The 26,736-nt window shown below is 39.7% G+C and overlaps 3 protein-coding genes across 3 annotated transcripts; all 3 read left to right on the plus strand.

The window, feature by feature from the left end:
• The first annotated feature begins 7,014 nt into the window (after window positions 1-7,014).
• Window positions 7,015-9,209, plus strand: LOC104422719 (AAA-ATPase At3g50940). Its single transcript, XM_039303959.1, is given in 4 exon segments — window positions 7,015-7,256; window positions 7,259-7,750; window positions 8,098-8,522; window positions 8,661-9,209. Coding segments are annotated over 4 exon segments (1,497 nt in total). The 5' UTR covers window positions 7,015-7,132; the 3' UTR covers window positions 9,117-9,209.
• A 911-nt stretch (window positions 9,210-10,120) lies between these two features.
• LOC104423955 (protein HYPER-SENSITIVITY-RELATED 4-like) lies at window positions 10,121-10,639 on the plus strand. Its single transcript, XM_010036377.2, has one exon. It carries the CDS (start codon window positions 10,121-10,123, stop codon window positions 10,637-10,639), a length of 519 nt encoding a protein of 172 aa, XP_010034679.2.
• Window positions 10,640-16,696: 6,057 nt separating this feature from the next.
• On the plus strand, window positions 16,697-25,558 carry LOC104423949 (AAA-ATPase At3g50940-like). Its single transcript, XM_039302974.1, has 4 exons — window positions 16,697-17,124; window positions 18,186-18,613; window positions 18,751-19,186; window positions 25,020-25,558. Exons 1-4 carry the CDS (start codon window positions 16,731-16,733, stop codon window positions 25,556-25,558), a joined length of 1,797 nt encoding a protein of 598 aa, XP_039158908.1. The 5' UTR covers window positions 16,697-16,730.
• The last annotated feature ends 1,178 nt before the right edge of the window (window positions 25,559-26,736 follow it).

Consider the following 26,736-nt stretch of genomic DNA (forward strand, 5'->3'; position numbering starts at 1 on the left):
AGCTTCTCATTTTTAATTATCTTGGGATCGATAGCTGTGAGCTCTCCGACCATATTGAGAGTTTGTTCGAGACAACTAGAATTACTCTTGCCGAAGTAGCGGAGCAGTTGTTGAAGAGCGACGAACCAGAGGTCGCTCTCAGGGACATGGTTTCCTTCCTAGTTAATCACAATAGGGAAAATAATTAAGAAGTCATTTAGGAGAAAGTATGTCAGTGCCAATTGGTCGAAAAAATGGATGGAGTGAAAAGGAAAGCAGAAGTTATGAACTAATTGAAAATTAGATAAGAGATAAGGATTGTGCCGTCCATCGATTTTAATAAGATTATTATAGATTTTTTTGTATAAAGAAAGATGATGTGTGAAAACATTGGAAATTACAATTGAACTTGGTTTACTTGCCTTAATATCTTTCTTTGATTGTTATCAACCTTGGCCAATTGGACATGAGTAGGTCTTTAAAAGGCTCATGGAGGAAACAAATGGGAAAACCGCCCTGGGATGAGAGACCCCGCGCTGTCCTCCTATTTCCTCTCTGTCGGAAAGACAAAGATAGACAATGAATTAGGGAGTCTCATGGTGGTGAAAGTAGACATCACGTCAGGACTTCGGTTCTGGCTACTATCGAGTAGGCAGGTAAAATAGCTTCTCATGCCTGGAGTAAGGGAGGGTAGGTTAAATACCTACAACTGGGTTGACATGCCTTATGGCACTGTCCTTAACCATAGGTTGACCCAGTTCCCCCGGTTGAGGACAGCGCCGTTCCCCCGGCCGTGAGATTGCAACTTGTTTTGAAGATCCAATAGATCTTAAACATAGGCAATACTTGAGAGAATCACTGATTTTTATGTAGTCATTTTTGAATTCTAACATGAAATAAAATTTACGATAAGATGTGTGGACATTTCACCGAAAAAAGTAATTATTATTTTTTTTTGGTGGAAATGTAATTAATTTACTCAGTATCAACCATGAAATGCTAATGTATTGAAATGAAAGTTCTTAATTCATCTAGCCTAATTTATTGAATCTCTCTGATGCAATAGCTTCATAAGAAATTGAATCAAGAGGATTCGATTCCTTTATACCAATGTGTCAGGGAGAAAGTATTCTACATTGTTCGTCTTTCCTCAAAAAAATTAAGAGGTATTCTAGGATGAGTGTGTTTTGTATGCTCAGCGTACACTTCGTCGACTTTCCTGTCACTGTCACTGCGGTATCTTGTTCCCCCTGCATCTCCCACAGGACCTCTTTCGTTTTCTTCCTCTGTTATGCAACAACCGTTTCCGTTCCCCTTGGATCCTAGCAGAGCAGCATCTGACGGAGACAGCACAGAACTCACATGCCTTAATCTGTCATTGTCAAGAAGAATATGTCTTCTTCTCGTTCCAGGATTTCCTCCGCTAGAATGAACTGCTTCCCATGATACGGTTTTGCCTTCGAAAAGGATGAACCTTCCATGCAGGTAATCATTTTCAGGTCCATTCAGCCAGTCTACAGTAGCATTCTCCTCCAGGAAGTTGGCAGCAGTTCCAGGAGTTAATCTCTTCTCGTGGTTGGCCTCGCCGCCAGCAGTCTCAAATCCTTTCCCAGTTCTTCTTCGGATGGAATCTACTGCTGTTCAATCAGTACCTAGAAAATCCTTTTTCTGGCCTCCCCAGCTCAAGGGACAAGTCAACCGGCGATGATAGCGAGGGCCATCGAGAGAACTTACCACATGCAGCGATGCTTGACAGCATGTTCAATCTTTTAAGCCCAGCTTCTGAAGTTAAGATATGCTCCTTTCCACTGCTTTCTATGTTATAATCCGTAGCGCTCAATCCACTCTGGCGATCAAGGTATATTATCGTTCATTAGTACTGTTGTAGCATGTAGAAACGTGCCTTAAAACTCTTGCCTTGATTCTGATGCCATCGTTAATCCACAGCACAGAAATCAGCAAAAACATACATGGAAGATTCAAGATGCCCACTAATTTATATCCGATGAGGTGATTGTGTAAATAGTTTTCTACAAGAAAAGCCAACGACAGAATGAATTTTGCATCAAGATTTCTCCGGCTTTTGCATATGCCTTCTATTCACATGCATTATCCATTAGTTCATCCAGAGGTAATTCTAGGCCTACCATCTATATGTGGATGAATTCTCCTGGCGCATGCCTAATCTCACGTGCAAATGTATGTACAGCGCATCCCCATTAGAACGCCCATCATTATCAGTATTGGCAAAGAGGGACCTGTAGCACCTCTAGATTGTCAAACAGAACGAAAAGTTCACTACAACCGTATGACATAATCATAAAAAGATGACTATGGAAGGAGAAGGATGAAGGCAAAGACACAGATGACTATCAGCTGCACTCGGATGCGCTGAACCAATCACTATGGTCGGGACAAGGACCCCTGTGCCAAAAGTTAGCACAGGACACTTAAGTCTAAAAGTTACGAAAGCGTACACTTAAGTGCCAAAATCGGAAAAATGGATCACTTGAGTGCCAATCCGCCAAAATCCGCCAAAATGCCGACGTGGCATTTTTCGTGCGGGAATCGAGCCAAAAACGGCGCCGTTTTGCATGCCGACACGGCCAAATAATGCAAAAACTACGTCGTTTTGGACTCATGGATAAAAATAATAAATTAATTAAATAAATTAAATTTAAAATTAGATTTAGTTAAAATATTAAAAAATGATAATCTTAAAATTAGATTTAGTCAAAATATTTATAAAATAATAATTTTAAAATTAAATTTAGTTAAAATACTTAAAAATTAAAAATTTTAAAATTAAAAATTTTAAAAATAATTCAAAATAATTAATTTAAAATTATATTTAGTTAAAATATTGAAAAATAATAATTTTAAAATTAAATTAGTTAAAATATTAAAAAATAATAATTTTAAAATTAAAAATTTAAAAAATTTAAAAAAATTAAAATTAGATTTAGTTAAAAATTTTAAAAAATAATTTAAAATTTAATTTAGTTAAAATATTAAAAATTAAAAATTTTAAAATAAATTTTTTAAAAATAAAAAATAATAATTTTAAATTAGATTTAGTTAAAATATTAAAAAATAATAATTTTAAATTAAATTTAGCAAAATATTAAAAAATTATAATTTTAAAATTAAAAATTTAAAAAAATTAATAAAATTAATAAAATTAATAAAAAGGGGGTCCGGTGGTTGAGGGAGCCTTAGCCATCGGCCCCCTTTTTTAATTTTTTTTTAATTTTAAAATTATTATTTTTTAATATTTTAGCTAAATTTAATTTTAAAATTATTTTTAAAAATATTTTAACTAAAAATAATTTTAAAATAATTTTTTTATTTTTATAATTTTTTTAAATTTTAACTAAATTTAATTTTAATTTTTTTTAATTTTTAACTAAATCTCATTCGAAAATTATTTTTTTAATTATTTAAATTTTTTAATTTTAAAATTATTATTTTTTAATATTTAACTAAATTTAATTTTAAAATTATTATTTTTTCAATATTTTAACTAAATGTAATTTTAAATTAATTATTATTTGAATTATTTTTATATTTTTTTAATTTTAAAATTATTATTTTTTAATATTTTAACTAAATTTAATTTTAAATTTATTATTTTTTAAATATTTTAACTAAATCTAATTTTAAAATTTTTATTTTTTAATATTTTAACTAAATCTAATTTTAAATTTAATTTATTTAATTTTTTTATTATTTTTTACACGTCACCCAAAACGACGCCGTTTTTTGCATTATTTGCCACGTCGGCGTGCAAAACGGCGTCGTTTGGGTTCATTTCGCACGGAAATTCTTCGGAAAAATGCCACGCCGGCCTTTTGGCCGGATTTTGGGCCGAGTGGCACTTAAGTGATCCGTTTTTTTTTTTCGAATGTGGCACTTAAGTGTCTTTCGTAACTTTTAGCGCACTTGTCACCCTTGCGCCAACTTTTAGCACGTTCTTATCCCCACTATGGTCCAGAGGAGAAGGCAGAAGCAGTCCCAGAAGAGTGAGAGAAACTATCATCATCAGTGGAGAATGTGATCTCCGCTCCCTCTGCAAATTCTTGATTAACTGAATCTAACAGATTCACAGCCATCTGTACCTGGAGACACCACTTCCGGAGAGACTATTTCACCTGGACAATGAACCAGTCCTACCCTTATCAACAGGCTGAATCTTGACGTACATAATAGGTTGAGCCATATTCTTAAAGTTCCTATTGCAATTCTTTCAATAACACAAGAAAAAAAAATCACAGATTTGAGGAAGAAGATGAAATTGGTTGTTGTACAGTAGAGATAATTAAGGATGTCGTGCATTTTTTAGTGGAGAGAGTGGGTAGGTAACTTCTTGCTTTCTACAATTTTATCTATTTTCTTTAGCCAAATTTCACTTCTTCTTTTTTTTCCTCTCTTTAACACTTAATTGCATTATAATATTAAAAGAACGTGAAGATGAAGGGAAACTGTGAAACTTACGATAAGATAAACTGATGTTTTAGCCTGTATTTATTGATATTCCTACCATTTTTCTTCATGGCACTATCGTTATGGGGGAGAATTATCAAAAAAGTCATAATCTATTGTAATTGTGCCAATTCAGTTATAAATTTTTTTTTTGGGTCAATTTAGTCTTAAACCTTTTACAATTATGTCAATGTCAGCCGATGGATGCTAATGTGGCAATTTTTTGATATATATATTTTAAAATTTTTGATATTTTTTAAAATTTTGATATTTTTTTTAATTTTTTCCTTTTTTTCCCCTTCTTCTCCTTTCTTTGGCTGGCTTAGGCACCGCCGGCAGGCGGGGCTGGTGAGGTGCGGCGAGGTGGTCGACCTCGCTAGTGGCTGGCAAGGTGGCCGTCGCCAGATTTAGAGAGGCTCGACCTTGCCATGGCTGGGCGAGGCCGAGCCTCGCCAGATTTGACGATGGCGGTCTCACCGTTGTTGGGCGAGGCTTGCCTTCGCTAGTGGCCGGTGGGGGTGAGCCTCGCCGGTGGCCGGTGAGGCTAACCTTGCTAGCCCTCGCCTGGATGGTCAGCATCGGCCGGAGGAAGGAGAAGAAGGGGAAGAAAGGGAAAAATATTTTAAAAAAAAAAAAGAAAAAAAATTGAAAAAAAAAAATTGCTACATCAGTGTTCACTGGCCAGCTGTCCCTGGCTGGTGTCCATGTCAGTGTTGGCTAGTCAATTTTGATCGGATGGATTGAATTTGCACAATTGTAAAACGTTTAGGACTAAATTGGCAAAAAAAAAAAAAAAAAAAAAAGTTTAGGATTGAATTGACACAATTATAATAGATTTATATTTTTTGGTAATTCTTGCATCGTTATGGTGTTATCTATTTTGAGGACGTTTTTGATATTCCAAAACAAATTCTTTTCCATTCCATTGTTTTTGGATACAACACAAGGAATTACCACAGTATCTCTTTCGCACTTATCTTGCACATGAAATCTCATTTTGTACATGAATTATACAACTTGACGAGGATACACCAGGAAGTGAGCCAACTATAAAGATAGTGATTATTGAGGATTTCGGCATAGAAATCATCGATGAGAAATTACTATATGATCCTATTTTTTTATTATTTTATGATCCACAAATCAAGTGAGATGACATGATTTGAATCATTAATTATACGGGTCAAATAATAAATTTCTCACAACTGGCCTGCATAATCTATGTACCATGCGATAAATGCCACTCGCATCATTAATTATATGGGTATATTATACGGGTCAAATAATAAATTTCTCAGCCTACATAATCTATGTACCATGTGATAAATGCCACTTGCATAATTAATTATATGGGTATATTATACGAGTCAAATAATAAATTTCTCACAACTGGCCTGCATAATCTATAAATGCCACTTGCATCATTAATTATATGAGTATATTATACGGGTCAAATAATAAATTTCTCACAACTAGCCTGCATAATCATGCGATAAATGCCACTTGCATCATTGATTATATGGGTATATTATAATTTCCACATGATCAACAATCTAAACGAACTCGGTTTGCGTGATCTATGTCCCTCCCCCTCAGACATATACCGATTAATTACTCGAGACACGCGGCGCTCCGGGGATGGCCTTGAGAAAGCGAGCACGTAAGTGGTCCTAATTCAATTGACTAGCGATGAGGACGGATGCGGTTATTATTTGCTTAAATTTTTCTAGGGTTTCTTTTAAAGAACACGAACAATCTTTGCGAAAGCAAAACGCACTAAAGAAAAGGTTCCCACTTCCTAACTAGACAAAAGAATCATTTCTAAAATAAATAGAGCTCGGATCGAAATCTAGAAGTCTTCGACCATAGAAAAAAGAAGGTCTAGAAGTCAAACACTCCTCCAACTTCTACACGTAATGCAGAGCGTGATGATTACTCCCAGATGTCCCCGGATATTCAGAGATTACCACGAGAATTAAGGGCAAAACCATCATTAGAGATAGGTCATTCTAAATATCACCAAATTTATGAAATCGATGGCTCATAAGTATCCCACAACCTCCATAGTTAAAAAATATTCCGACTCGAAAGTTACATGCGAATGAACATTCTCAATGCCAATGCCTTCAAAATATGTCAAAACAAGAACGTGTGATGTACATGTGGTTTCGCCTTATATCGAAACACGACCATTAAATTAGACATTTCATGGTATCGGTGCATATGCTGTTTATACAAATGCAATCGCGATAACAATGCGCCTCGTTGATGTTGCTTTGACATCTGCCACCACCCTGAAAAGAAAAAAGATACGAGGAAAGTGTAAAGGAAGGTGCAAGAAGGACGAAATATCACGGCATTCGAAAGGGCAAAGCTAAAGTCTTTGCGAAGACTTTGACTTTAAACGGGTTCATGAACCAGCTCGGTCAAGAAGGCAACACCCCAATTTTCAAGTAATTTGTGCTTCGGCGTCGCTTTGTCAAAGACTGACTTAAACATAGAGATTTTTACTCCACAAAAAGAAAAAATGTTACTAAGCTCACTCTATAAACTCCAGAGATCCAACCCTCGCTTCCTTGCTCTCTCATTCACCCCAAAAGGTTTCGTCCAATCAACGATTCCATCTCGCGGTTTTCTCCGGCCGATTACTGTCTACTGCCGAGCTGCTTAGATGACGACCCCTGCTCCGTCCGACTTCAAGAACGCCGTCGCGGTGGCCAAGGCAGTGCTGTCTGCTGCGGCCTCCGTGACAGCCACGGCCATGGTGGTGCAGTCCATGGTTCACACAATCGTCCCCGTGAGCTCCAGGGCCTCCTCTTCTCCAGGATCCGCGGCTTCTTCTCCCGTTTCTCCAATGAAATGACCATGGTTGTCGACGAGTACGACGGGTTCGTCCAAAACGAGCTCTTTGAGGCAGCTCAGGTTTTCTTGGCTGCCAAGCAATCCCCTTCGACGACACGCATCCGGGTGTCCAAGCCTACGAAGGAGAACCACTTCACCGTGGCCATGGACCGAAATCAAGCGCTGGTGGATACCTTTCAAGGGGTTGAACTCAAGTGGGTATCCGCATCGAGACAGATCGACTCGGGCCACCGAGTTTATCATGGTCGGAACACGACGGTTCAGTACGAAGTTCAGTACTTCGAGCTCACTTTTCACAAGAAACACAAGGAGATCGTGCTCAATTCCTACCTGCCTTTCGTCGTCAGCGAGGCGAAGTCCATGAAGCAGGGGAAGAAGACGCTGAAGCTACACACTCCAAGCTTTGACCGCGTCCGCGTCTATGGCGGTAAGTATCATCGAACATAAAGTTCGAATCGACGAAATTATCTGTAAAGATGTTTAATTCTGCTGTTAGAAAAGTGGAAAGGAGTAAATATACTAAATTGACGTTACTTTTTTATTCAAATGGACAAGTCAGAAGTACCATAGACATTGTAAAAATGCAATTAATTGGTCCTATCCAAAAAAAAACCATTTGCTACAGAAAAGTTCATATGCGACAGCCTAAAGAACATTAAGGTCAAAATTTACCAGAACCAGTCTTGCCCCTTCTTACCTACTATTATTCTGCTCTCAATTTCTTCATCAGAAAACTGAATTTTGTATCTGCTTCACATTTTTTTTCCTCTACAGGTCCTCTCTCAGATGCATGGGCCTCAGTGAACCTCGACCACCCGGCGACATTTGGGACACTGGCCATGGACCTAGAGCTTAAGAAGACAATCATGGACGATCTCGAGAGGTTCGTGAGGAGGAAAGAGTATTATAGGAGAGTAGGCAAGGCGTGGAAGAGAGGGTACTTATTGTATGGACCCCCTGGCACAGGGAAATCGAGCCTGATTGCGGCGATGGCCAATTACTTGAACTTCGACATATACGACCTAGAGCTGAGCGGGCTCCGGAGCAATGCGGAGCTCAGGAAACTGCTTGTTGCCACCGCGAATCACTCCATATTGGTGGTTGAGGACATCGATTGCACCATTGAGTTGCAAGATAGGAAGTCCGAAACCCGAGCCGCGCGCATGAATATGATGTCCACCGATTATCCACGAGAAGATGTACCATTTTTTTTTTTCTTTTTGGCTTTCATTTTTGGTACAAGGTTTACTTCAGTTTGTCGCATGCTATGCTTATGATTTGTTCTTGACATTTAACTTGTTTGTCACTACGACATTAATTTTTGTATCGTGGAACAGCTGACGCTGTCGGGATTCCTCAACTTCATCGATGGGCTTTGGTCGAGCTGTGGCGATGAGCGGATCATAGTCTTCACTACCAACCACAAGGAGAAACTAGACTCAGCCCTATTGCGCCCAGGGCGCATGGACGTGCACGTTCACATGTCCTATTGCACCCCCTGTGGATTCAAGCTTCTTGCTTCTAATTATCTTGGGATTGATCACCACGAGCTCTTCAATCAAATCGAGAGTTCAATCACAACAGCGAGAGTCACTCCAGCCGAAGTGGCAGAGCAGTTGATGAAGAGCGACGAACCAGAGGTCGCTCTCAAGGACTTGGTTTCCTTCCTCGCTGATCACAAGTGGAAAAAAAATGAAGAAGTCATAAAGGAGAAAGTTTGCCAGTGCCAATTGGTTGAAGAAAATGGAGGAACTGAAGAGGAAAGCGATAAGTGCGAAATAATTGAAGAGTAACCAATAAACATCGACTATGTTGGTATGTTTTGATTGATTTTAATTTAGATTATTATAAAGAAAGTGATCATTGAATATAAAGTAATTGTATGAAGTCACTACATGGTCATCCAAATTATTAATTATGTGAGTCAAATGGTAAAATCAAATGGTCAACGGTTTAGACGAACTCGATTTACATGGTTTGTCAACCATGCAATCTTTTCATGATCGAATATTCAAATCATGCTAACAGTATAATTTGCTTTATATAGTTATATCGCGTCAAGGACACATAATGTGGCATTAATGTTTTCTCATGGTTTGGACCTTCCACGGAATCTCAAATATACTTGGGTTGGCTGAAAGCATTATTTGTCTGAGCTTGGATTCTAATTCAATTGGACTCAGCCTAATTCTCGATGGGTTCCTAGTCATCCGTTGCTAGAGTCATCTCATGGGTACATGCTTCTTTCCTTAGAAACACGACAAGTTTCGCAAAAGCAAAACGAGCTAGGAAAGGTTCCCTACTAGCATCGGTCGTATTCGCATCATGCGGGGGGAGTTAAGGAGAGAGCTTTAAATAGATCATCCTAAAATGGAGCTAACTTACCTCGAGATGCGACCATTGAATAAGATAATCGCACGGGGTTGGTCGATCTGGTTTCAATATTTGCCATCACTCCGCAAAAGAAAAAGGCCAAGAGCGGCGCCCCGTGGGGGCAAGAACGAAAGCCTACCAAGGCTTGGGCTAGGAACAGTCCAGGCCAGGAACCAGCCCAATAATTCCATGCATTTGTAGAGAGTTCGTTGTTGATCTCCCATTCACACCCTAAAAAATTCTACAATAATTGGTCGATCTCCGATTATCTTATTCATCGCCACTGTCATCTCCCGATTTCCTCCGGTCATATACCGTCTGTCCCCCGTATATTGAACTGAAAAGATTGGCGACCCCTGCTCCAAGCGACTCCAAGAACCGCGTCGCGGTGGCCAAGGCTGTGCTGTCTGCCGAGGCCTCCGTGATGGTGGTGCAGTCAGTGGTTCGACTGTTCCTCCCTCCCGAATTCCAGGGCTTCCTCTTCTCTAAGATTCACGGCTTCTTCTGTTGCTTCTGCAACGAAATGACCATGGTCATCGGACAGTACGATGGGTACAGCCAAAACGACCTCTTCGGGGCCGCCCAGGTTCTCCTGGCCACCAAGCAATCCCTTTCGATGCAGCGCGTGCAAGTGATCAAGTCCCCGAAGGAGAACCACTTCACTCTGGCTATGGACCAGAATCAAATGCCGGTGGATACGTTTCACGGGGTCAAACTCAATTGGGTTTTCGTGTTGAGACAGGTCGACTCGGGCCACCAAGTCCATCAAGGCTCCACGGTTCAGCACGAAGTTCAGCACTTCGAGCTTAGTTTTCACAAGAAAAACAGGGAGATCGTGGTCAAATCCTATCTGCCTTTCCTCATCGACGAGGCCAAGTCCATAAAGCAGGGGAACAAGAGGCTGAAGCTATGCACTCCGGGTTCCAACGCCAATTATCTTTAACTATGTTCAATTCTACTATTAGAATTTAAAGTGAAAAGCTGTGACGATAAATTCACAAAAACTTCTTAGTTCAATCGGACTAAGTCGGAGGTATCATATAAAGTCCAGTAAAAAATAAGTACTTACTACATAAAAGTTAATCAGTAAAATCCTAAAGAACATTAAGATCAAAATTCACTAGAACCAGCTTGCACCTTCTTCTCAATGATTATGAGCTCAATTTCTTCAGCAGGAGACTGAATCTTGTGTCTCCATCACAATTTGTTTCCTCTACAGGCCCTTTCCCAGGCACGCCACCCGGCAACATTCCAAACACTGGCCATGCACGTAGAGCTCAAGAAGAAGATTATCGGCGAACTCGACAGCTTTGTAAGGAGGAAGGAGTAGTACAGGAGAGCTGGCGAAGCGTGGAAAAGAGGGTACTTATTGTACGGACACCCTGGAACGGGGAAATCGAGCCTGGTCGCCGCAATTGCTAATTACTCACGGCCGTGCTACAACTGAGTGGGCTCCACACCAATGCAGAGCTCAGGAGGCTACTCGTCGCCACCATGAATCAGTCCATATTGGTGGTTGTCGCGACCCAATTTTTTCGGGGTTTAAACCACCTAGGGTTTGGCTAATGGATTGTTAAGCCTAGACTTAACTCGGGCTCTCCCAAGCCCATACCAATTCACGACTTTTGGTTCAAGTTCTTAACATGCAAATGATTTTTAATTAGGAGTCGCCACTAATCTATTTTTGGTGGGTCGATTAGAAACCCAAGTAAAGTAATGGGAGATTTACTTTACTTCTACGAACCAGAGATTATGGGTACGGGGACTTGGTTACACTAGATTTCTCTAATGCCCTTTCGGTACCATTCTTTTAATTTCAAAAATGTTTTTGCAGGCAGCTTGAATCGATTTTAAATTCTAACATGTGAGGTGATCATGCGGGTGCGCAAACCACCAATTTAACATCCAAGAAAGCAATGAATAAATTGCAGGACTTACCTCGTAGCAACGAAAGCATCTGCGTTGTTAGTTTAGAATTCACATCAGTAGTCATAAATATGATTTCTAATTTACACGCAATTTTTGTTTTGTTTTCACTTAATTAATGAAAATCATGCAATATGCAATGCATGCCACTAATTTAACATGAAATGATATGACATGGCAACATGACTTAGTTATATGACCTAAGCAATATGACATAACTAAGCATGTAGTCTATCCTAAGCATGAGATGATTTATTCTAAATAATAATTTTTTTGTATTTTCTATGAGATTCGAAATTAAAGAAATGCAACATTTAAATATGCAATCTAAATTAATCTAATGACCTAATTCTAATGACAGGCAATTTCTAATTAAATGCATCTAACAAAAATCACTAAATGACGTGCATTGTATGAAACTAATTCTATATGACGTGCACATGATTTTTATTTTCCTAATAAGCATGCAATCTATTTAGGAGAAATTATCTAAACCTATAATATGCAATCTTAGCATGCAATGACGTGCAAAGAATGCCCTAATTCTACATGACATATGCATAATGACTTTTTTTTTTTTGTGTTTTTCCTTTTTTCCCTTTTTTTAAATTTCGAAATTAATAATTGCCAAATAATTAAACATGCAATCCAAATTAAAAAAAAGAACTAGCAACCTAAATTAATTGATTTGATTTTTTTATTTTTGAAAATTCGAAATAAAATTCCTATTATGAACATGCAAACCCTAAAACTACATTTTTTGATTTTTTTTTTAAAGAAAACTAATTTAAGTAACACCACAGCAAATCAAGCCATATTGATTTCCAAATCGACGAACCATATCTCGCGCATGAGATCGGGTTGGCCAATTTCACATAAATCACGAATCGGATCTCGAGCGGGAGATCGGATTGGCAATTTTTAAAGTAATTGCGAGTCGGATTTCGAGCTTGAAAATCGGACTGACAATCACTAGTTGCAATTTCATATCATGGAATTTCAATTTCACATTAAAGGAATAATTACACTAAAAAGATAAAATAAAATAGCAAAAATAATAAAACAAAAATAAGATAAAGAAAATACCTAAATTTTCTTTTGTTTTTCTCTTTTTTTCTAAAAAGAAAAAGAAAAACAAAGGCGTGGCCGGTCCCGGCGAGGGGGATCACCGGCTAGGGTTCCGGCGAGGCTCCGGAGCGGCGTGTCGGCAGCGAGGCAGCGGGAGCGTCGCGGGTCCGCTCGGGCTGGAGGCGAAGCGGAGGCGGCGTCGGGCGGCACGGGCTGCGTCGCGGGGGCTGCGTCGGGCGCTCGGATCACGGGCTTTAGCCGGCCGGGGGGCGCTGCGGGGACGGCGGGAGGCCTCGGTGGCTGCGATGAGGAGCTCCGGCGTCGGATCGGGCTGTTGGGCGCGGCGTCCGGTGAGAGAACGGATCGGGGCGAGCGTCGCGGCGAGGAGCAAGGGCAGCGTCGGATGTGGGTCTTCAACGAGGCTCGGCACCGGTGAAAGGAAGCCTCGAGCGGGGTTCGGGCCTTACGTAGTCGGGGACCTCGGATTTGCGGGCGGAGGGACTCCGGCGGGGGATCTCGGCTCACTGCGGCTCTAGGTCACCGGTGGCTTGGGATCGACGGCGGAGACAGATCTGCGAGAGGAGGTTGCAACGGCGGGGATTGGCGCGGCGTCCGGGGCTTCCTGTTGCGGCGCAGCGGTGAGGCGGAGGCGGCGGGTCGCGGGCCGAGCGGCGGCGGCGTGTCGTCGAGGCTCGGGGGCTCGGCGTCGGGCGGCGCGGTCGTCGGGGCTCGCGGCTCGAGCGCTCGCGGACGGAGATCGGCGACGGCGACGGCGGGGTTCGACGGCGACAGGGGCGGCGAGGCCCCCTGCGGGGAAGATGAACAGTCGCGCGCAGGGGGGCTTTTCTTTCTTTTTCTCTTTTTTTTTCTACTTTTCCTCTCTCCACTCACTTTTTCACCCTTTGCTTTTTTTTTTTTGCGACGGAAAGGACCCCTTCCCTCGTGCTTTTCTCTCTGAATTTGTTCCCCTTCGATATGACCGAATGTCTCAAATGCGTGGCCTCCTCCAACCCTACGCATTTAATTTATTTATAAGTCACGGTTAGGGTTTTAATTTTTCCAAATCCGTATCCACGAAAATTCCTTTTTCCAAATGCAATATTTGCTTTTGATACGATTTAGGATTGCAAAAGGATTCTTCCAAAATTTGAAATCTCACACAAATCAATCCGTAAAATCTTTTCGAGGATACGGGCTTGGGCCTATTTACTCCCTTCGTGGGCTTAGTCCAATTGTCAAATTAATATTCTGAACCATCAATTTGAACACATTTGTCACCGGCCCAATGTAAATGCAAATTAAAATGGATGCACCTAAAACTATATGCTATGCAATTAATTAATTAACTAATATTTTTTAGGGCTTAAAATTAATCCATAATTTTTAATGCTAATAATTAAAAGGGTCACCAAAATTTAGGTGTCAACAGTGGTTGAGGACATCGATTGCACCATTCAATTGCAAGATAGGAAGTTGGAAACATGAGCCACCAGCAAGAATCCGACATCGACGGGTTATCGGCGAAAAGATCAAGTACTACTTTTTCTTTTTGCTTTCTTTTTGAGTAAAAGGTCTAGTTCATTTGTTGCATATATAAATATGATTTGTCCTCAACATTTAACTCATGTTTGTCACTACATTAATTTTTTTCTCATGGAACAGGTGACATCATCCAAATTCCTCAACTTCATCAATGGGCTTTGGTCGAGTTGTGGTGATGAGTGGATCATAGTTTTCACGACGAGCCATTTTGAGAAATTAGACCCAGCCCCGTTGCGCCCCCAGGGTGCATGGACTTGCATGTTCCCATGTACTATTACACTGCTTGTGGGTTTAGGCTTCTCGCTTCTAATTATTTCGGGATCGATCACCACGAGCTCTTTGACCAAACCAAGAGTGCAATCACAATGGCTAGAGTCACTCCAGCCGAAGTAATAGAGCAGTTGATGAAGAGCAACTTGGGGACATGGTATACTTCCTTGCTAATCACAAGAGGAAAGAAAATGAAGAGGTCAATGAGGAGAAAGTTTTTTCGGTCTCAATTGGTTGAAGATAATGGAGGGGTGAAGAAGAAAGTGGTGAGTGCGAACTAATTAAAGAATAAACAATAAACACCGACTATGTGGGTACGTTCCATCGATTTTAACTTAGAGTATTATAAAAATCTCGATTATTATGGATTCAACCACAAAAGTGACGGATGGAAAGCTATTGTATCCTCATCCAAATTATTAATAATTTGAGTCAAATGATAAAATCACGTGATCAAATAGACTAAATGAACTTGATTTATATGATCGATGAGCTATGCGATATTTTGAAATTATTGATATTCATGTCATGCCGACCGTAAAATTTGCTTCTTGTAGTTACTGCGGCAAGGACACATAATTAGACACTAATGACAGTCTCATGTTTTGGGCCTTCCATGAAATATTGAATTTGCTTGGGTCGGCTGAAAACATTCATTGCCTATCCGATTTTTAGACCAACCATTGGGGTCAAGGTCATTTCGGTCTTTTTATTCTTCCCTATGGGCAAGATAGAAAATTTCTTTTTTCTCCTTTTCTATTAATATTAAAGAAGGTTTGGACTTATTGGAGCATTCAACTAATTGTTGTTTGATATGATAATCATCCATGGAGGGGATTAGCAAAAGCAGACGAGGGACAAAAGGTATAGTGCAGGGCAAGTTAAGGAGAGATACGAGAAAAATATATTGAAAATTTTAAAACTTATTACGAAAGTGTAATCAAGTGTTGAAATTTTTAAAAATATACAATTAAATGATAAAATTTGTGGAATTGGTGCGATTGAATCATTCCACTGCGGAAAATGCTGACTTCCCTGTTACATGGCGATAATGTAGTTAACATGACATTATTTTGTTTCAAATTTGATTTTAAATACAAATTATATTTAATTTAAATTAAAAATTAAGAAAATTATAAAAAAAATAAGAGCAGAAAGGGCGCGTGAGGGTTTGCAACCCTTGGGGCTGGTGCCCGTGCCAACCGTTCCCCATCCCGGTGATTTAGGGTGGCAGCGACGAAAAGGGTTGCAAACCCCTCTTCCTCCTTTGCTTTTTCCCCAAAGTTTTCTTATTTTTAATATAATTAAAAATAAAATTAATATTAAAAAATTGAATTTTGACTAACATGACGTTATTTAAGTCATGAATCATGATGACATCACGTAGGAAAAAGAAAATAATAAAAAAATCACATCATCGTTTTTTATTATTCAAGTTGGACAGAGTTAATATAATTACTTGATTGCATTAATTTGATAAGTTTTATGATTTAATAACATTTTTTAAAAGTTTTAAAATTTAATTATATTTTTATTATAAATTTTAAGATTTTTATTGTACCTACTCATAAATCATTCTAAATATAACTGATTTATTAAAAATGTGATCTTAAAATAGTCCACGCGAATCAATAAACGAGTTTATACTATCTAATCAAACTAAATCGAAGTGGAACGTGCGTGGTTTTGCCTTACCTCGAGACGCAATCATTGAATCAGATAATTGGTTGGGATTTAGTCGATCTGATTGTAACGGCAAAAGCAAAGGGTACGAAGACCTGGACTAAGAACAGTGCATGAATCAGCTCAGTCGAGAAGGTAACAGAAAAAGCATCGGGGTGGTTTTGTACCTTTGTGCTTTCCAGCTGGTACTTCCGGTGGGATGTCGCCAGCTCTCCCTTTTAAATCCAGGACCGACTCTGGTTGACGGTAACATAATCATCTCCGATTCTCCAATTCTCACATCCCATCTTAATACCAAACAGAGTAAACTGAAAACAATGGCGACCACCCCAGCTCCGAACGAGTTCAGGAACCCCATTGCGGTGGCCAAGGCAGTGCTGTCTGCTGCGACCTCCGTGACGGCCACCGGGATGGTGGTGCGGTCGGTGGTTCGACCCTTCATCCCCGCGAATTCCAGGACTTCCTCTTTGACTTCCACTTTTCCAGAATCCGCGGCTTCTCGTCTCGCTTCTGCAACGAGATGACCATGGTCATCGAACGGCACGATGGGTACGCCCAAAACGAGCTCTTTGGGGGCGGCCCGGGTTTTCCTGGCCGCCAAGCAATCCGGTTCCGTACGGCGCGTGCGAGTGACCAAGTCCACGAAGGAGACCCACTCCACTGCGGCTATTATTGACCAGAATCAAATGCTCGTGGACACGTTTCACGGGGTCAAATTGAAGTGGGTTTTGGTGTCAAGACAAGTCGGCTCGGTTGGCAACCGAGTTCATCAAGGCCCAAACTCAACGGTTCAACACGGAGATCAGTACTTTGAGCTCACTTTTGACAAGAAACATAAGGAGATCGTGGACAAATCCTATCTGCCTTTCGTCATGAACCAGGCCAAGTCCATAAAGCAGGAGAAGAAGACGTTGAAACTTTACACTGCAAGCTCTAACGGTAATTTTTTGTAGAACATTTTGTTGGAATCATCGGTTATCTTTAAATATGTTCAATTCTACCATTAGAAGTGGAAAGGGAGTGATATTAAGGTTCCCTAACTTCCACGAAAATGTTTTCGTGATTTCCGACTCTCGGTGAAAAATAAACTTTTATGGAGAACGTTTTTTGCTATTGTAAAAAAAAAAAAAAATTCAAAAGTGGGTAAAAAGTTTTCTACTTTCCTGTAACTTTTTTCACCAAACACATTTTCCTTTTATTTTTATACTTTCTTTTTTTTTTTTTAAAAAATTGAATCTTTAATATTTTTTTTTTTTCTTCCTCCACATTAGTCATTGGCCACAAGCCAGCTTGAGTCTTGTCACAAGCCGTTAAGGCCAGTGATGCCTTGAGCCCGACTTGCCTCAGGCAAGCTCGAGCGCACTTGGATCAGCCTAGCTTTGGCTCGCTGACTCGCGTCTTGGTCAATTGTTGGGGAGCCAACCATTGCTGAGGCACGCACCAGTGGAGGAAGGAAAAGAAAAATAAAGAAAAAAAAACAAAAAAATTGATTTTAAAAAATAAAAAATAAATAAAAATTCAAATTTTAAAAATATATAAAAACGAAAATTAATTGTTTTGGTCAATTAAAAAATAATAATTTTTTTTTTTGGTAATTTCTCCTAGAAAATCAAATCAAATATCGAACGATGAAAAATAATTTTCACTTCATTTTTAGATTTACGTTGAACATCGGAATTTTCACCTCATTTTTAGATTTACTTTGAACATTGAAAAATATCGTTATTTTCTTGTAAAATGCTTATTGAAAAATATTTTTCGAAAATGTGATTTTTAAGCGGAGTCTAAATTCATAAAAAAACTTTTCAGCTCAATCAGACTAGTTAGAAGTCCAGCCCAAAGTAACTACTTGCTACAGAAAAGTTCATAAGTAAAATCCTAAAGTAACATTAAGGTAAAATTAACTAGAACAAGTCCTGCACCTTCTTATATATGATTCTGCCCTCAATTTCTTCAACAGAAAATTGAATTTTGTATCTCCATCTTTGTTTCCTCTTTAGGTTCATTATCGGGCCCATGGTCCTTGGTGAACCTCGACCACCCGGCGACGTTCCAGACATTGGCCATGGACCTAGAGCTCAAGAAGAAGATCCTCGACGACCTTGACAGGTTCGTGAGGAGGAAGGAGTACTACAGGAGAGTCGGCAAGGTGTGGAAAAGAGGGTACCTATTGTACGGACCCCCTGGAACAGGAAAATCGAGCTTGGTCGCCGCGATGGCCAATTACTTGAACTTCGACGTATACGACCTAGAACTGAGTGGGCTTCGGAGCAATGCGAACCTCAGGAGATTGCTCGTCGCCACCACGAATCAGTCCATATTGGTGGTCGAGGACATCGATTGCACCATTCAGTTGCAAGATAGGAATCCAGGAACACGAGCCGCCGGCATGAATCCGATGTTGATGTGTTATCAACAACAAGATCAAGTACAATTTTTTCTTTTTTGCTTTCTTTTTTAATATGAGGTCTAGTTCAATTGCTGCGTACTATGAATATGATTTGTCCTCGATGTTTAATTCATGTTTGTACCTACAACAATATTTTTTTTTTCTTAATGAAATAGGTGACGTTGTCTAGATTTCTCAACTTCACCGATGGGCTTTGGTTGAGCTGCGGCAATGAGCAAATCATAGTCTTCATGACAAACCATGTTGAGAAACTAGACCCGGCCATATTGCGCCCAGGGCGCATGGATTTGCATATTCCCATGTCCTATTGCACCCCTTGTGGGTTCAGGCTTCTAGCTTATAATTATCTCGGGATCGATCATCATGAGCTTTTCAACCAAATTGAGAGCGCGATCACGATGGCTAGAGTCACTCCGGCTGAAGTAGCGGAGGAGTTGATGAAGTGTGATGAATCAGAGATCGTCCTCAGGGACATGGTTTCCTTCCTCACTAATCACAAGAGGAAAGAAAATGAAGAAGTCATCAAGGAGAACGTTTGTCGCTCTCAATTGATCGTAGAAATTGGAGGGAGTGAAGAAGAAAGCAGCAAGGGCAAGCTAATTGAAAAATAAATAATACATGTCGACTACAATGGTATGTTTCCATAGATGTTATTTAGATTATTATAGAGTTCTTTGTATTAAGCATGATGATGTATGATAACTAGCCCCGTCATACTGACGGGTCAGGATAGGTCAGGTCGGGTCAAAAATAGTCGGGCCTTAAAATGCAAATTTGGCAACCCATGTTTGACATGATTCAAGATCTACTTTTAGCCATTTTTTCTTTTAAAATTTGTGGTCTTTGAAGAATAGGCGGCTCCATGGATTGACTCGTCGAGTTGGTGAGGGAGCTTGGGGTTCGGTTATAGACAGAAGCGTTAAAGTGGTGGTGAAAGTCCAGTCCGGGCCATCCATAAATTGTTCGGTCTCTAAACTCATTTTCACTTATTTGTAGAATTTTAAATGACCCGTATGCAACCTGGCCCATAGAAAGTAAATTGAAAAATGAGTTCACACCCTTATGTCTTGCTCCAATGCAACTCGTCTTTATGGGCATATTAAAGTCCCGCACCCGGCAGCTGACCAGAAAGATTTTCACTAAGTCATGAAGAAGGAATTACATATCTCAACAGCTGATGATCGGCTTAAAATTTTATCTTTATCGTGCTCACGACAAGTGTAAGCTAATCGGAATAAACCCTTTACATACTACCTGTGATTCAACTGGCCGAACTATTATACTAGTCACCGTTGCTGAAGATTCCTACGCAACTAATAGGAAAATCAGAAGGGGAAATTCACATGGACATCTCATCAAGCATGTGGGCGACGACATGCATATTTCCAATAGAGAAGAACCCATATACTCATTCGGCAGAGTCATTTCGTCGCAATGATAGAAGACCAAGCAGCAAAAATCGACTTTCCGAATTGAACTAGTTACTCGAGCAACTTTTAGAAGAAAGACATAAAAGAGCCATATGATTGCTTTACACAAAACGTGATTTTAATGTAAATTATGGGTTGGAATATGAGTATGACCCAGATAAAAACATTGAAATAAATATAGCAAAATTGGTTTTCGACAAGTCTCTGTCTTTAAACCCTGCCAAAATAAAAGAAAAAATAATGACTAGTGCTAAACACACTCAAGTTAAATCGTTCAACATTAATAAATTGACTTCCTTTTGAAAGATGGCCTAATTAAATTAACCGAAGACCGTGTAATTCCAAATAAAGATTTAGTAAACACAAAAATATTGCAAGTGGCACCATTTATGGAGCCATAACACTGTTAATTGTGTTGTTTTCAAGAGTTCAATTTAGTAGGAAAAAGTCAAATTTGCCGAATGATTGGTGACCTTTAATAATTTAATTGAAAAAATCTGATGGTTGATGAATTATTCAATTCTTAAAAAAGGGCATATGTCGACATAAAAAAAAAAAAATGATCACACTTTTGGTTATTATTGACAAATGGCAAACTTGGTCGATGGAGACACTTTATAAAAAAAAATTAACAAACTTGAAGAATAGGTAACTTGCTTGTGGAGTCATTGACCACAAACAGCATGAAAGTTATCGATTAGAGCTTTCATCAAGACTTGAGAAATGGATTGACAAAGTCATAGGCAATGAGCAATCAACATAAGAATATAACTGTTCGCTGATTATATATATTGCCACTAACTTAGGAGTTTTGTTTCTTGCATATAAGTGTTGCCTGTAGATAAGCGTTGCATAGAGTAACTTCTTTAATATAATTAAAAAGTTTTCTTTATTTGAATTTAAAAAGTGTTGTTTTAAACCGTCGATGATGAGCTACAAAAATATCCACGTTGTACTCTTGTAAGGAATCCTTATTAATCAATCAACGCATTTGAGTCCTTTTGTAAATTTATTTTAATCTTATATAATCGGTTGCAATTGCCTCCAATTTCCATACCTCTGGATCAAAGATGAGATTTATATCTAACGTAATCATTTAGGGGTTGCCTATGACACGACAGGCTCTTGCAAAAGCAGAGAGAAGGGTCCGTAGCTAATGCTGCTCGTATTCACATCGGTGCAGCTTAAGTCAAGAAGGAATCGTCAAATAAAATATTTAAGATGTATTCAGAATTTTTCTTGTCAATATAAATTCAACTTTAAATAATCTAGCTAGTCGGTAAACAAGTTTATACTACCTAATTAAATTAAAACTGAAATGGAATGTGCTGTGGAATTATCTTAGGATCGATCGCCACGAGCTCTTCAACTAGATCAAGAGTTCAATCATGGTGGCGAGAGTTACTCTGGCCAAAGTTATGACATCCCAGATTTTCAGTCCTGTTTTCAATTGAATAAATCGGACATTTCATTGACGCGCCTATAGGACTATTATCAGAACTGATCACTCTTGAGATAAATAGATTATTTGGAAAAGCCATTAAAGAATTTTAATGCAATAGACTTGAGAATTCGAACAGGGATCGGTTACTTGACCGTGCTTATCTGCCGAGATCATTACGGCATAGATATAAATCGATTAGAGATAAGATATAGGTATGTTCGACTAAAATATGTGGCTAATTGTGAGTGATACCACTAAATTGGAAAATTCATGTCGACTGGTTCTAGACTGATTCTTTTGTCGTTTTGGTACCACGTGTCTGTAATTGAATCCTCGAGATTTTCACGATAACTGAGAGTCGCCATTGATTCAAGTGGGTTCATTGTGGCTCAGAAAAAATCGATCACGGGTCATTTGCACTAAAAATTTCTGAAAACTACTTGGTAGCCTAGGTCACGCTAAAAAAGCGCCGAATGGAAATTAACCGCGAATTCAAGTCCGATTTCAGAAATGGAAGATCCTATCGTGTTACAATAAATTCTAAGAACGTCAACTCAGCCTTAGAAGATTTTTTTGACAACCAAGACTTTTTGAGAAAAAGTCGGCATATGATCGTTTTTGTTCAATTAAGGCTAGAGATTATTTTTGGTCACAAAATTGAGATACAATATAGATTCTTCGGTTAAGAAAATTATCAATTTGATAATTGGGGTACCAATTGAATTTGTAAAAGGCCATATGGGATTGAATGGAAGAGGAAATCAAGACCAATTGAAGCCATTTCCTTCAAAATTCGTAGCTCCCCCATGCCCTAGCTAAATTGGACCATCTCAAGGGTTGTGAGGAGAGTGTGTGTGGTTAAATGAGAGCCAAGGAAGGGTGGGTGGTGTAGGATGAATCTTGGGGGATAAGTTTTAGAAAAATTGGCCATGGTGGCCCCAACCTTATCCCTTCTCTCTTATCCTCTCACTCTCTCTCTCCTTAGCCAGCCAAACCCTCACCATTTCCTCTCCATTTTCAAAAACCCTTAAGCCAGCAAAAAGACAGCGGAAGGAGCAGCCACCGAACACCTGGACGCCATCGCCACCGCACGCCGCCACTGTTTCCATGAGCCACCGCCCGCGTGAGCCACCATCTGTGCCCGACCATCCTTGTCCGCCTCCCTCACACCTCTCAGCTGCTGTTTTGGATCTGTTGCAGCTCACCCGAAGCTGTCCCGGCCCCGTTCGACCTCCGTGAGTCAACATTTAGGCCCGGTTTGGCCTATTTCCTCATTCCCGATCAATTCCCGCCTAAACCAAGCTAATTTTCCCTCATTTCCAGCCAAGAACAGCAACAAAAGTTGTGGGTTTCCAGCCGCCTTTGGAGGCTGTTTTGAGGTGTTTTCGGGCCATGAACCTTAGGCCCGCTTTGGAGAAAAACGTCCCCCATGACGTTCCCAATGTTTCAATCCGTGCTAATTGTTAAACGAGTGAGTTTTGCTCACTAATCCTTACTTAGTAAGGCTAATGATTCTTAGAGGTTGTTTAGATTTGTCGTGACCAAATTTTTGGGTTTGAATCACTTAGGGTTTTGGCTAATGGATTGTTAAGCTTAGGCTTAACTCGGGCTCTCCCAAGCCTATACCAATTCGCGACTTAGGTTCAAGTTTTTTAACATACAGATAGATTTTATCTAGGAGTCGCCACTGTCGCGACCAAATTTTTTTGAGTGTAAACCACCTAGGGTTTGGCTAATGGATTGTTAAGCCTAGACTTAACTCGGGCTCTCCCAAGCCCATACCAATTCGCGACTTAGGTTCGAATTCTTAACATGCAAATTGATTTTATTTAGGAGTCGCCACTAATCAGTTTATGGTAGGTCGATTAGACACCTAAGTAAAATAATGGGAGAATTACCTTACTCCTACGAACCGGAGACTAAAAAGTACGGGGACTTGATTACATTAGATTTCTCTAATGCCCTTTTGGTACCATTCTTTTTATTTTCAAAAATGTTTGGCAATTGAATTAATTTTAAATAAACTTCCTAACATGTGAGGTGATCATACATGTGCGCATACCACCAATTTAGCACTCAAGAAAGCAAATGAATAAATGATGCAGAACTTACCTCAAAGCAACGAAAGCATCCGCACCTGTTAATTTAGAATTCACATCAGCAGTCCTAAATATGATTTCTAATTAACACGCAATTTTTTTGTCTTGTTTTCACTTAATTAATGAAAATCATGCAATATACGATGCATGCCACTAATTTAACATGAAATGATATGACATGGCAACATGACTTAGCTATATGACCTAAGCAATATGACATAACTAAGCATGTAATCTATCATAAGCATGAGATGATTTATTCTAAATAATTTTTTTTTTTGTATTTTCTATGAGATTCGAAATTTAAGAAATGCAACATTTAAATATGCAATCTAAATTAATCTAATGACCTAATTCTAATGACGGGCAATTTCTAATTAAATGCACCTAACAAAAATCACTAAATGACGTGCATTGTATGAAACTAATTCTATATGACGTGCACATGATTTTTATTTTCCTAATAAGCATGCAATCTATTTAGGAGAAATTATCTAAACAATAATATGCAATCTTAGTATGCAATGACGTGCAAAGAATGCCCTAATTCTACATGACATATGCATATGACATTTTTTATTAAAAAATGCAATCTATCCTAGAAATTGCAACTAATTTATCCTAAGACAAATTTTATGAAATTTCAAATGATCTAGCTAAATTAAGATTCTATCTAATTTAAACTAGGGATTAAGTCATATTAAATCCTAATTAAAACTAAGACATTATCTAAATCTAAAATGCCATTTATCTTAAAAAAGATGATCTAAATTTAAAATGAAGCATGCAATTCTAATCTAATATGCACAATGATTTTTATGGGTTTTTTTAATTAATTTCGAAATTAAAGTTTTCACATAATTAACATGCAATTCAAATAAAAAACTAACAACCTAAATGATTGCACTTTCTTTTTGGATTTTTTTATTTAAAAATTCATAATAAGATTGCAATCCTAAATATGCAAGATGACAACAAACCTAATCCTAATTAAGATTTTTTTGATTTTTTATTTTTACGAAAATAAGATTTGACTCAACCAACTTGACGATAGCAAATCAAATAAAAGATAAGATTGATATCCAAAAATTGGCGAACCATATCTCGCGCATGAGATCGGGTAGACCAATTTTAATTTTAAATCGCGAATCAAATCTCGGGCTTGAGATTGGATTGTCGATTTTATAAGGGATTGCGAGTCGGATTTCGGGCGCGAAAATCGGACTGTCAATCCTAGCTTGATAGACTATTTCATATTGGGATATCAATAATATATCAAGGAACAATTCCACTAAAACAGAATATTAAAAAAAGGTAAAATAAAAGAAAAGAAAAACCACCTAATCAGATTTTCTTTTTCTTTTTCTGTTTTCTTCTTTTCTTTCAAACTTCACGTCCGTGCGGTGGCCACCGGCTCCGGTAAGGGCGTCGCGGTCGGAGTCTCGGCGAAGGTCCGGCGAGGGGCGCGGCGTTGCGGGAGGTCTCCGTGGGTGTTGATCGCGGGTGGTCGTCGGGCTGCGGCGTCGATTGGCGGGGCCGCGGGAGCGAGACGGGTCGCGGCGTCGATGGCGTGAAGAAGCTCGGCGTCAAGGGCGTCGCGGGTCGGTCAGCGAGATCGGGCGTGGCGGAGGCGCGGAGGCTCGGTGAGCGTGGCGGACGGACCCCGGCGCTGAACTCGGGCGTCGTGGGCGAGGGTCTCGAGGCCAGCGAGACGCAGCAAGTCGCGGCCGATCGCGAATCAAGCGGGAGTAACGACGTCTGGTTGCGGCGGTGGAGCTTCGGGCTGAAGGCGAAGCGAAACGGCGTCGCGGGCGTCGGTGGTGAACTCGCGGGTGCGGGAGACGTAGCGGCGTCGGTTCTTTGCGGGGACGAAGTCGCGCCGGGCCGAGGCGCGACGAGTGCCGGGCGATCGAGACCCGGTTGTTGCGGATCGAGCAGGACCAGCGTTGGGCTCTCGGAACAGCTACACGGGTGCGGTGAACGGCGGTAGTCGCTTGGTGAGGCGGAGTAGCTCCGGGTGGTCACGGATGGAGCAGCAACGCGGGGGCAGCAAACTTAGAGAGATGATGAACAAAAGGGGTCAAATCACTCCCTTTTTTCTGCTTTTCCGCTTCTCCTCTCGTCTCTTCCCCGTCACTCTCCCTCTCTCACGGCAATGCTCTCTCTAACTTTTCCTTTTCCCTGCAGTTTTGTCGGGAAAAAAGAAAAGAGAAAGAAACCCTCTTTTTCTTTGAAGATGGACGAGGAAGAAAAACCTTTCTCTCTCGTTTACTTGACTTTTTTTTTTTACCGAAGAGAAGCCCCCGGTGTCATCGTACACGGTTGCTTTTATAGGGGTAAGAGATAAGCTTTCAATTTCCCTTTCAAATCTACATCCGCGATACATTTTCACCAACCGATCACTATTGATAAAGATTTAAGATTATGATGAATATTTTCTCGAAATCCAAATCTCGCAAAGATAAATCGCAATATTTTTTTCACCCATGTGCTCTTATCCAAAATATTCATATCCCGGAAAAATTTCAAAATATTATATTCCCATGAGATAATTTTTAATTATTAAAAACGCGGGCTTGGGCCAACCTGCTCGCTTCGTGGGCTTGATTCATCTAATTCGAATTCATCCGCCACCGGTCCAATAGATAAAATGCAAATAACAAAATAAATGGAAATATAAATCTATATGCTATGCAATTAATAAAATTAACCCCTAATTTCCTATGTAATAAATAAATAAACTAAATCGTCAAAATTTAGGTGTCAACAGCTGCCCATCTTTGAAGGTGAGCTCGAAGAGGTTGCCTTCAAAGATAATTTGAGACCTAAATTTTGGTTATGTGTATGCAATGGATGATTTTTTTTCCGGAAAATGAATTCCATTTTTTAATGCAATTTATATGATGCATGGAAATGCTAATGCAAATGATAGATGAACCTACCTGAAATAACTTACCTTCGAGGAGGATAGAGTAATTCGAGGTAGTGGGTGTTACTTGTCCAAGACCCGTACCATTCTACGGTCGCCTAGAATAGTAACATGACTTTGTGGAGATGCTTTTACTTTCCCAGGACCCGTACCATTCTACGGTCGCGCCCCGTATGGGCGAAATGAGCCTGCTTTCTCGGGACCCGTACCATTCTACGGTCGCCCAATATGGCAGAAAT

Source organism: Eucalyptus grandis, chromosome 10 (genome assembly GCF_016545825.1).
Source record: "Eucalyptus grandis isolate ANBG69807.140 chromosome 10, ASM1654582v1, whole genome shotgun sequence".
In the NCBI taxonomy this organism is placed as follows: Eukaryota; Viridiplantae; Streptophyta; class Magnoliopsida; order Myrtales; family Myrtaceae; genus Eucalyptus; species Eucalyptus grandis.

Excerpts from the sequence above, each read along its gene's own strand:
- LOC104423955 (XM_010036377.2), top strand. The coding sequence starts at position 10,121 with ATGGTGGTGCAGTCAGTGGTTCGACTGTTCCTCCCTCCCGAATTCCAG.
- LOC104423949 (XM_039302974.1), top strand. The coding sequence starts at position 16,731 with ATGGGTACGCCCAAAACGAGCTCTTTGGGGGCGGCCCGGGTTTTCCTG. Across the intron at positions 17,125-18,185 it reads TTACACTGCAAGCTCTAACG|GTTCATTATCGGGCCCATGG; the intron begins GTAATTTTTTGT and ends TTTCCTCTTTAG. Across the intron at positions 19,187-25,019 it reads TGAAGAAGAAAGCAGCAAGG|GTCCGGCGAGGGGCGCGGCG; the intron begins GCAAGCTAATTG and ends GTCTCGGCGAAG.